Here is a 12,337-nt window from a genome sequence, read left to right as displayed (position 1 = left end):
ATATTTTTTTATACTTTTTTATTTTCTTCACAAACACTGTTTTATGCATTCTACTGTATAGTAGACGTATCAAATGAACCAAAAATGGTACAATAGGTAGTAATGAATTTTCAATTTAAGACCTTGTGTAAATCTCCCACCTCTCTGAAAAAATGAAAGACAAAAAGCTACAGCGCAGAAATGCGCAAAAAGGAAACAACACCCTAGCATCTCAAAAAATGATTTATTTTATTTTGTTTGACTCTTGTAAACTAAGTAAGGGAAAAAATGAGTAATTATATTGTACCGAAAAATGATTTTATTTGGCTCTTGTAAAATAAGGGAGAAAAAAAAAGTAATTATACTTGTTAATGAGAAAATAAATAGTTAATACTATTTTGGCATATTTGTGATTTATTATACATGTATATGCAATATTAATGATTATAAATTATAATACTTGTTATTAAGGGCTGAGATTACTTATTTTATCCTAAAAAGTAAATTACTTATTTTAGAATCATTATTTTACGTGGGAGTAAGACCAATAAATAACTATTGAATCTTATTATAGCTGCCAAGATTAAAACACTCAAGTCATGCGATGTTTTTAAGTAATTGTGAGACTTTGAAATCTTGATTTAATAACTAATTTGATCTTTAAATGATTTAATTTGATTCTTAAACTTTTAAATACTTCAATCAAATTTTTAATTTTAAAAAATGCTTCAATGAATATCTTTATGTTAAATTTTAGTGATTTTTCACTTATGAATAGTAATAATTTTCATTGATAGCGTCAATTTTAATTTGATGAAAATTATTTTATCATAGTGTCAATTTTGCTCACGTCTCTTATTCTAGCTTCCACCATAATTATTTTGAAAGTTATCCTAATGATATATTTTATAATTTATTAATATGCATGATTTGAGATTTAATTTCTGACTTAAACATAAACATAAAGTGATGATTAAAAGTATTATTTTTATGTGAAGACTACACCTCCTATAGGTTTTTTTTAACATGGAGGATGCATAAAAACACAGTAGACGACGAGTGTTAATTTAAGGTAGAAAAAGGAGAAGATTTGGAGAGAAGGGGAGTTGTTGTTGTTGTTTGTGCCGCGAAAGAGAAGGCAAGCAAAAAAGGTGATCCTGGGCGTACAAGACCATAACACCACCTTCCAGCTCACTCTCCATAAACCCTAACGCTTCGTCTAGGGTTTCGCTGAATTCCCCAATTTTCCCAACCCCCGACCGGACATGCTCCTTCTCCGATGGCCGTCGTAACTAGCAACGGCAAGCGCCGCCAACATTGGCCCTCCGCGAATTACCACTTTCCATCTCCCAATTCCAAAAGACCCAGACTTCCAACAATGTCCCAAAACCACGCGCAATCCGTGTTATCCTCCAGTAGTATCATTTCTAGAATTTCTACGTACCCCGAAACCAAGCCACCCCTCCATAGGGAGGTTCACGCCCCGTGTAGACCACGTAAGTTTGATTCTCCTGCCTTCAATAGAAGTGCTCATTATTATCGCAAGGAAGAGATTAGTCACGATGTGGGCAACTTGTTAAGTAAAAATTACCAAAGGGCGAAAAATTCCGCGTTAGCTAGCATTAGGTTTGGGGAAAAGGGCAAGGAGGTGATAGAAGTGGATGCTGATAGTTCCAAGGATATGGTTTCGGAGGAGGATTCGAGTGTGGAAGAGGTTCGTTTTGTGGAAGAAGATGGACGAGAAGTGCGCTCCGTGGTGACGGAGCACAAGTGGCAAGAGGGTGATTTGGTTGTGACTGAGGTTAAGGATTTGGATGCTAAGGATATGTGTGGTGGCCCTCAGCAGCAGTCAACTTCATCCGTGGTTTCTGAGTTGACTAATGGTGATCTGAATGTGGTTAATGCTGAGAAGATGTTGGACATTCTTTCTTTGACTCCGGATCATGATCTTTCCTCCGTTCAAGCCTACAAGAAGTTGCTCGATGCTCTTGGCCAGCGAACGGATACCCTTAACAGGCTGGAGGCTGAAATTAAAGTTAACGAGAAGCGTATGTCCACGTTTGAATTGTTGCGCCCGAAGAAGGAACTAGTAGAGGTAAAGACTTGTTAACTAACCCATCCTTGTATATTTGCTTGATTAGGCTGTAATTATTGCTTAGCCGTGTGTTTTTCTTTTTTGTTGTGTTGTTCAATTTTTATGAATGGGATGCATTGCAATGTGCCTCTGTGTTGTTTAGGCATATGAAGCGGTCTAAGTTTTAGTGCAATTTACAAAATTTTACTATGGCTTTCAGGAAGTTCCATTGGAACCTTTTATTCCTCTTACTAAAGAGGAAGAAGTTGAGGTTGCACATGCCTTTTCTACCAACCGGTACGTTTTGAAAATTTGGCTATATGTAATTCAGAAAGGCTCAAGCTGTACCATATCTTATTCATGGCCTGCTTCTACAGGAAAAAGATCTTGGTTTCCCATGAGAAATCTGGCATTGAGATCTCGGGAGAAAAGTTTCAATGCCTTAGACCGGGTGCATGGTTAAACGATGAGGTTACCTTGTTTGCTTATTGTTTATTTAACCTTTGTTGAATTGTTGAGGAAGAAAAGTTGATACCTAGCTATAATCATGGTTTGAAATTGTTGCACCGTGAAATCCAGTGATCTTATACCTTACCTTTGCAGGTAATAAATGTGTACCTTGAATTGCTGAAAGAGAGGGAGAGAAGAGAGCCACAGAAGTTTCTGAACTGTCATTTTTTCAGTACCTTTTTCTACAAGAGGGTAACATGCTTTTACTATCTGTATAAACTGAATAGTGCTTGCACACACATGCACCTGTCCACTGTGCTTTGTTAGGTTTCATTTCTTTCATGGAAAGTAACAGTAATGGAAATGCTTTCTGAGAAACGTCTTAACATGTTTTGCACAATGTTGTTAAATAACTGTTATGGTGCTGCAATAACGTCATGCGTGGCGTTTTTGGACCCCCTCTGCCATTCACCATCTGGTATTTGCCATCACATGGAGCTGTCCACCATGGAGCCTGCCGTGGTGCCGCAGCACCCATGGTGGAATCCCCCCCCTCTTTATTTTTTTCCCATTTCTTTCTTTTTATCTGCTTATTCTTCATTTGTTCAGATGTTTTTTTATCTCTTCTTTGTTTTCTCTCTTATTCTCAGTGTGGTTGTTCTTGTTTTTCATCTGTTCAATGTTTTTATGTCCTGTTTTCTCAAAAACTCAGAATTTAGTTCTCTGTTTTTTAGAGTTTCAGAATTTAGTTTTTTGTTTATTAGAATTTCAGAATCATGTTGTTCTATGTTTTTTTTAATTAAACCTATAATGTTGTTCCCAATTCTTATTCACATACAGGATTTTAGTCTATGATTCTGTTGTTTGTTTATGCTATTTTCAATCGATTTTTGCTGTTGTTTTCAGTGGATTTTGATGTGTGATGTTATATGTGTTTTATTCATTTATGATATTTTCATGGATTTTAGTCTATGATGTTATGTGTTTTTATCTATATTTGTTCTGCAATTTAGTCATATTGATCTGTTATTGATGCTTTTAATTGTGAATTCTACTTACCAGTTAATAAGTGGCAAGAATGGGTATGATTTCAAATCTGTGAGGAGATGGACCAGCCAAAAGAAATTGGGATATGGCCTACATGAATGTGATAAAGTAATCATGTTTAAAAAATTATCAATTCTTACTTTTCTTATAACCAATCAAATTGGTTTTTATGCTGATCTTTTACATTTTTTGTTCCCAGATATTTGTTCCTATCCATAAAGAGATTCATTGGTGCTTGGCTGTTATCAATAAGAAAGATAAGAAATTTCAGTATCTGGACTCACTAAGAGGAACAGATGCCCAAGTAATGAAAGTTCTGGTAATGTTTTTGGTCTATATAGTTTAACTGTAAGTTTCGTATTCATATCTGCACATTGCTTGTAAAAGGATTTTGGAAGTGATGACAGTGAGTCAGTGACAGCCATAAAATCTTATTTGGTTTCAATCATGAATCATCAGCACTTTCAATGATATTACAACACCCCCCCCCCCCCCCCCCCCCATTTTTTGAAGCCATGCTTAAACTATTTGAAAATGAAAATTATATTCCTGCTTTGATTTGGATACAGCCTTTTAGTTTTCTTTTTAATCTTTGGAGAATCTCCTGTCCTTTTATTTGGACAAGTAACCTAAGAGTAAAATAAGGCTACAGCTGATGTATATCACATTAGCAGGTCAATGGTTAAAATTATGTTGAATTTCAAAACTAACCCAACTTTAATTTACACAAGCTGGTTATTGAAGAAAACTTGAGTCTGATGCATAGAATTCAATTTGATGGGTTGAACATCTTGTTTGTCCAGGCCATATTGACATCTGGTGAAGGCCAAAGATCATGCATATGTCTGTAATGCCTCAATCCTGTCATGAAGAATAAATTTAGGTGGATGAGGAAGCTAAACAAACAACTTTGACAAAAGGGAAATTGATAAAAAAAATGATAGAATACATAGTGTGTAATTTCAGGCAGCCTACCAAGACTGAGAACTTTTTTAAATTAGAAACTAATTGAAGTAGAGGATTTGCACAAAATCAACTTAATATAAATCAAAATATAATTAATAGATAAATCAATGAAGAACTATTGAATAAGACAACCACTAATTATTAAATAAATTTTGATTAGTGCCCAAACATTTATGTGTTGGATAGTTGACTACTTGACTTAGTATTTGAATTTGAACATTAAATTTTTGGACAATTGATTTAGAAATTGTGCCTATAAACATGCTTTTTTAGTTAGTTGTGGTTATGGTCCTACTAATTGTAAATTAGAATTATGTTTGATATTAGCTAGAGTTTTAGTTAACATGAGATTTTCATTATATGTTACACAAAATATGCTTGTCTTTACTGGTGTTAAAAGGTCTTGTTAGTTTTTAAATATTTTACAAACCTAATAAATGTGATTTACTTTTATTAGGTGCAGGTTTTTACCTAAAATTTGGTGCCTAAGTGTGCCTCTGGATTGTGTCAAGTTTAAAGACTTTTAGTTATGGAGACAAAACATTTTCAAGTTTTGAAATTACACATTTATGTCATCACTGTCACTATTCCATTAAGGAAAAAGTCTGCATTTCCCAGAGGACTTAATTAGATGGGGTACTCAGGAAAGATATATAGATGTATTCACATTTGGTTGTGGCAATTCCTGATGTTTATCATTGATGTCTACCAGGCTAGCTATATTGTAGATGAAGTAAAGGACAAGACTGGAAAAGATATTGATGTAAGTTCTTGGAAAAAAGAATTTGTTGAAGACCTTCCTGAGCAGCAGAACGGGTTTGTTTCCTTATCTTATGCAATTCCCTTAATGAATCGTCATTAGCAGTTGTGGAGCTAGGATGTTTTAGTAGGGGAGGCCAAATATATAAAAAAATTATTAAAGAGGATTTTTTTCTCTTTTATTGTAAAATTTTATGTGTTAGACAATAATCATTTTATAAATTTAGAATTATGATAATCATTTCATATGCAGGGTTGCATATAAAGTAATTTTATATGTAACATTAGATAACTAATTAGTCCTAGGGGTTCTCTACATGAAAGTTTGATTTTCTATGTTCTTTGAAGGTAGTCACGGTGGTCATTGGTTGTAGATACTGTAAATGCATATGATTTTTGTTCAACAGAGCTAGATGGCATGCCAATTGCCCAATAAAATTTGTTATCTAAATGATTGATTATTTTAAGAAATCGATGCTTGCTTAGCATTTGATAAAGACTTTCTGAATAGTCTAACAAAGATATTCTAACTTCTTCTATCTGACTCTCTTGGGAAGAATTTATTTATTGGCGAGCTTGGTAGGAATGAAATAAGTGATGTTTTTTAGACATCAGTACTTTACAAATACCATCTCAATTTTCATTCCGTTTTTTGTACCTCTGAACAGTATTTGCAGCAATTTGTGGGCGAATTATTTTCTAAATGCAATTGTATATATGAACAGGTATGATTGTGGGGTGTTTATGATCAAATATGCCGACTTCTATAGCAGAAACTTGGGGCTATGTTTCAACCAGGTAGGATATCATAGCGTTCCATTTCTGTAAGAAAATCATGCCTTTGTTTTCTGTTTATTTTATAGCATAGAAATATTTTTTTTTTCTTAAGTGATTGACTTGGTAAGTCATTCACCTGTTTGATAAGGACTACTTTCTTACTGCCAAGAATTTTTAATTATAGAACATTTCAACTTTCAGATCTTGTAGCTTTTGTATGTTGTGTATGGTGTGACCAATAGCTGTTATAATACTAATGTTTCCTCGCCCAATGGAACATTCTAAAAAGATCCAAGGGATCACATTTTAAACCTCGTCAAATTGGCTGAGGAAGCATGATTTTTATGACTAAATTTTCATATGGTTTCTGAATTGAATTCCTCTTTCCATAATTCCATTTGTAGGAACACATGTCTTACTTTCGGCGCAGAACAGCTAAAGAAATCTTGAGATTAAAAGCTAACTAAGCAAAAGAATATTCATTTGTATTTCCATATTGGATTTTGGTCATCAGAAATTGAAACAATCATTAATGTAAAATCAGTAGAGCACTTTTTGATGAAGGATCCTTCACTCCTGTCACTATCTCGACCTTAACCATTCAAAAGTTCTGGCATTTGTTAGATTGTGGACTGGACTGATTATACATATCATCCCGATATCCAGGTACACCATGTTGGTAGTGTAGTGTGTAGTGGGTTGTATATGCTACGCAAAGGTGAAATCATAGATGAGATGAGGCATTAGGTTGTGGTTTTAATTATGTAATCATAAATGTGCTCCCTCACCTTTTTTGGTGTCTGGTTACTATTTGTGTCCTTTTCTACTGAATTTGAACTTGTTTGTGCGGTGATGCAGAGTCCCTCATATCAGGTGCATTAAGAGCATTGAAGAAAACGGGGTATTACTTTGCTTTTGATTATGCTTTACTGATTTTATATGAAACAATGTTATACAAAACTTGATATCTGTACAAAACTTGATATATAAATTAATATTGGGTTTTCAACATAATTTTCTTTTTTTAAAAAAAAATCAAGTTCAAGTCAAGTTAAATGATTCTAAACACAGGCACACAGCCTTTGATTCATTTGAAGCACTGTTGTGTGTATGATCATTAGGGATCATAAATTGATTATTAAATATACATTGATTATAAGAATTATTCACGGTGAGTGGTTTGTGTGCGAGTATTTGTTCCCATGAGTTATAGGTATTTCATTACCCAGTTCATGTTGTATTTCGAGTGATTTCAACCCGGTTTAGTGTTAATATTTTCTTGAAAAGTATGTGTTTTTTTAACAAATGTATGTTATTTAATAAATATTTTGTATAACATAATATTATGTTTATAATGAAATTATTTATTTTAAAATATGCATTGTAAAAGTGGAGATACAGCGGGGGTTCCTCCAGGTGTGGGGTCGTATAAACTCAAATTGTGATGGTGCTGTTTCTGGTGGAGTTGCTGCGTGTGGGAGAGTCCTACGGAATCAGGCTGGGGCAGTAGTCGTCTTTGCTCATAATCTGGGAATGTGTTCAATATCTCAAGCTGAGATATGGGCTATTACTATGGGAGTTAAGCTTGCTTGGGATAAAGGTTTTACAAACTTGTATGTGGAATCTGATTTCAAATATGCTATTGAGATGATGGATGGTGTCTGTGAATTCTCCAACAACTGCTTCCAGTTGGTGAAATCGGCAAAAGATTCAGTGTGAGGAGAGACATATTCTTGGTGCCACATTCTCCGTGAGGCAAACAAGACAGCAGATGCTCTTGCTAAATTTGGCGTTGATGTTAGATGGTCAAAGTAAAGTTTTTTATTCTACTCCTAGTTTTCTTTCTGCTCATGTTTTAGCTGATGTAGCTGGTATTTTTTTTTTTCCCTTCCTCCTGATTTTTAATAAATTTTTTCTCTTGGGACCTTAGCCTCTCTCTTGCACCAAAAGAAAATTGTAAAATATTCCTTAATTTATTTTTTGAATTACCATCACAGTGGTGTAAAGTATCATTATTGATGAGTAATTTTTATCAAAAATTTTGATTGACTACCTTTAATAGATAATAATATGATCGTGGGCCGTGATTCATCATTACATGCGACTATCTCCACTAGAGAGAGAGAGAGAAAAGAAAAGAACAAGCAAATCCACTAATACTAATATTATAAATACTACAAATATAATAGTAAATTATCTAAAGGATAAAAATCAGATAAAATTCAAAAAAATTACAACTATAACTATTTTTACATTAGATTAAATCATATTTATATCAACCAAGAAAAGATTGGATGATATTTAAATAAAGAAAATCCATAAGAAGGGTGACCGAGGAATTTGAAAATCCAAGTTCGTAGTATAATTGTTTTACTTTTCATATTATCTTTGTAGGTAGGAGCAACCTGCTTTTGACAAGAAGCAGTTTCTTGTCAAAAGCTTGACGAAGAGAAACTGAAGCTGTTTAAAAAGCACATTGAGGGAGCAACTAAATCCCTGCTCTCCAAGATCAAGGATCTTCAGTTGTAAGTGCCACCTGTTTATTGATTTGTCTGGGTTAACATGTTCACATAATTCAGTTTTTGTCTTTAGTTCTTAGAAATTGTCAAAATCAATCTTACGTTGAAGCTTTTATATATAATTGCAGCTTTGTTGGGGGAGAGCATGATTGATGATGGTAGCTATAAGGATGGGGCTACTGATCCCACATTGCTGTGCTTTGCATTTGCTTTGTGGGAGGTCAAGTGCACTCACAATCTACACCTTTTGAAAGTTTCTCAAGCTTATGTTCTTGAAAGAGATATGTCATCTACACCTTTTGATTAAACATAATCAATACTTACAAACAATATCTGTGGGGAACCTTTAACACACGCATCTCTACTTATTCATACTTGTTTAATCTTAAATAATTATCATGTATAGTATAATATTATGTACCAAAAAATACAAGAGACTATTATTTGAATGTGTTTGGTTTTGATTTAAATATAAAAACTATTTTTTCTTAATTTCTCGAAAAAAATATCAAAATAAAACATTTTAAAAACTTTAAATATTAGAATAAATTTTTTAAAATTTAATAAATCAAATAAAAGTAATTACGTCTTTCAATTAGTTTGATGTGAAAAAACAAATAGACATTCATTCACAACGTTATTCCCAACACATGGAAATTTTATATAAATTTGCATTTTTTGTTGGGCAGGAATTTAAAGAGTTTTATAAGCTGAAAGCCTCCATTTTTTTTTTATCGTTGTTAAGAATGTTCTTGTCAGTATAATTTTAAATATTTGATATAAATATAAAAAAAGTTATAAATTACAATTATTTCTAATGTTACTTGCTTCCATAATTAATTTTATAATTAGATGTTGTCTATTTTATCCTAAATAAAAATGAAGTTAAATAATTCTATCACTTGTTGCAATTAATACCTACATATCCAAGTGGTGGAATTCTCTCCTGTACTTTAAAATAATTGGTTGTAGGTATTAATTGGACCAATTGGAGATGTGATAGGATTGTTTAATTCTATTTTTATTTGAGGTAAGTTAGACAACCTCTTATAATTATAGTCAATTTGCGTTGATGAATTGAGTGTGTTTTTGTTTTGAAACGAGTGAATGAACAAACTGATTTTAACAATTTACATGAAATGGCTAGTTTAACTTTGTAAAACTGATCTTTGTTTTAAGTTATGTAAGAAAAAGAAATAGTTTGTTTTCCTTTAATATGAAATAGTGATCTTTGTTTTAAGTTATGTAAGAAAAAGAAATAGTTTGTTTTCCTTTAATATGAAATAGTTATTCATCTTACGTTCTTACTTGTCTACAAAACAGGTTGTAAAAAAAATCCTTAAAGTTTAAATTTGTTATTGAGTAAAAGACAGGAGATTAATTTTATATTTTGTAATCGAAGTACAGCTTTTTTTAGGTATATTTTTTGACACATATATATACCAGGAAAATATCTTAGCAGACTCAGATAGAGAGAATGGATGAAGAATTATTTTATTCTATATGATCCTTTTTAAGCCCCTTTTCAAATCATTCATGAATTGAGCGGCATCTGGTGGATGATTCATTAACGTGATAATGAGACGAGGTTATCGACAAAGTCACGTGAAATGAAAAGGCGTAAGAGAGGGTCTACATGTTATCAACTTCGATTACTGAAAATGCCATGTTGGACTTTGGTGAATTAAAAAAAAATCAAGCTTTAGTTCAAATTAATGTTCCTAATTAATCGTTGGATCTCTAATCTCCCATGCTTCAAGCCGAAGCAAAGACTTTTGTTCAAAAAAGAAGTGAAGCCCAAGGTATGACATGTGATGCACTATTTGAAAGGGATTTTCATTTTCTTTTAAAATAACAATATGTCACAACGAGGCCAAAATAATACACCCACCCGGCCATTTCTCATACCTTTTTTATTTCTTTATTTGAGATTAAATAAAGATATAAAAAAATTAGATTTTTCATGTTAAAAATAAACACACGTTTTATAAATAAAAAAGAAGCTTCAGTCGTGTGATTATATATTGGTTTAAGAGTGATGCACCGTTGTCATCATAATTTAATGTACGCCCCAATGCTTTGCGTTAATCATATAGTATTTGAAATACCATATGGCTTCTTTGTCCGTTATACAAATAGTTAAAATGTTATTCGATTAGGCATTAGAGTAAGACTGACTTCACCAAATGAGTAGGCTAAACAATTAGAGGCCGATGATCTGACATGTTTAACGTATGACTTGTACTGATCTTATTATTAAAAAGGTCAAATTTAATTTTTTTTTTAAATCTTTTTAATTAAAAGGTTAGGTTGTAGGTTTTTTAAAAAGTTTACTAAACCTAAATATTAAATTTGTCTAAACTAAATATATTCTTATTTTCACTTATAAGTTATCTCATTTATATTATAGGTCACAAGAATTATATTCATCGAGGACTTTTTTATGTTGGAATACATATGGTTCACAAAAGTCACATGTTATGTTATGTAAGTTTAAAATCGGTCAATCACTTTCATTCCTACTTCTACATTCATACAACCTAAATATATTCTTATTTCCTCGGTTTCCTTCTTTCAATAGTGAGTCTATCTTAAACTCTTGATTCGTCACGTGACTCACTTAGGTTTTCAGATCTTTTATGTATTTAATTAAATCAGACCTTGTATATAGACTTTCAAGTCAGATCACACTTTTATGTAAGTCTTAATAAATTATTTTTAAAAGATAACAAGTCAAACTTAAGCTTAATAATAAAGATACGTGATAGACTTAGACTCACTAAAGTCTAATTTGACATATTTTTACCCTTACAAATGAGTCAATTACAAGTAAATAACTTGACATTAGAGGTTTTTTAGTTTTGACATTTGTACTTAATTTGAAGCCTTGACCTTTGTGGCAATCAATGTGTTTAGGACAATCTAGTGCAAAATCCTTAGATGGTGACCGGATATGATGCCTATATGTATACGATCTAACAAAACGACCACACTTTTTTTCTTTTTGTAAATATATTTTTTGTTCTTAATTAAAATATTTTTTTTCCAAGAACTAAAAATCTAAAATCATCACATTAATGTCATTCATGGTGTAAGAATTTTTCGAAGGAATTCATGAGGTAAAAATTAGTGTAACTTATATCCGTATAAAATAAAATAAAATCCACGCTAAATATATAATTAGAATATTTTTTGGCGGGTACCTCAAATAAGATGAAGAGGTGGAAAGGTACGTTAATTTCTTACCTTTCTTGAAGCTTTAGCATAAGCCGTCCGGGAGAAGCCACAGATAGAACATTGGATTACCTATTTAACTTCTCGTAATTAAAAGATTAAGCCAAAAGATAAAACAATCATATAAATTAATTGACAATGAATTAGTCCACAATTTACATTTATTTGCCATCCATATAAAATTTTGGACTGCTGATTAACTGTGCTTCATTACAACGTGAAAAGGAAAATTTAACCAACAATTTAAACAAAAAGAACAGAAATTTATAAACAATTCTATGATCAAAATTTGAGTGGAAAAATATGCACGTGTCTTGAATTAATTCGGCCATTGATCCTCTCAAGCTTTTTCGGTAGAAGAAGTGCACATATTAGCATGTCACGCAGCAACATATGTTATGTTGGTCTGTTATAAGCTTTTCAATTAAATGTCCAGTCTAATACGAAAGAAACACTCCAAAATGTGATACGTAATGAAATTAAAAATGTATGTATGTGTGTATGGCCATATTTTTCGTGGGATGAAATGATA

General features: G+C 32.2%; 1 protein-coding gene across 6 annotated transcripts; it reads left to right on the top strand.

The window, feature by feature from the left end:
* The first annotated feature begins 1,002 nt into the window (after positions 1-1,002).
* On the top strand, positions 1,003-8,925 carry LOC114420036 (ubiquitin-like-specific protease ESD4). Of its 6 annotated transcripts, none has more exons than XR_003668336.1 (11): positions 1,003-2,074; positions 2,274-2,350; positions 2,431-2,524; positions 2,657-2,755; positions 3,566-3,658; positions 3,750-3,869; positions 5,229-5,332; positions 6,001-6,073; positions 6,911-6,953; positions 8,447-8,577; positions 8,700-8,925. XR_003668336.1 is itself a non-coding variant. In XM_028385876.1 (10 exons), exons 1-9 carry the CDS (start codon positions 1,259-1,261, stop codon positions 6,932-6,934), a joined length of 1,500 nt encoding a protein of 499 aa, XP_028241677.1. In that variant the 5' UTR covers positions 1,003-1,258; the 3' UTR covers positions 6,935-6,953; positions 7,443-8,064. The 6 variants fall into 6 exon arrangements, 3 of the variants coding, with proteins under 3 accessions (XP_028241677.1, XP_028241676.1, XP_028241675.1); XR_003668334.1 differs by having other exon boundaries at positions 1,004-2,074; positions 6,457-7,863; XR_003668335.1 differs by lacking the exons at positions 8,447-8,577; positions 8,700-8,925 and adding exons at positions 6,457-6,718; positions 7,443-8,064 and having other exon boundaries at positions 1,004-2,074.
* Positions 8,926-12,337: the final 3,412 nt, after the last annotated feature.

This window comes from Glycine soja, chromosome 7 (assembly GCF_004193775.1).
Source record: "Glycine soja cultivar W05 chromosome 7, ASM419377v2, whole genome shotgun sequence".
NCBI lineage: Eukaryota > Viridiplantae > Streptophyta > Magnoliopsida > Fabales > Fabaceae > Glycine > Glycine soja.
The sequence above is the reverse complement of the archived record's forward strand: the minus strand, read 5'-3'. Positions and strand labels throughout refer to the sequence as shown.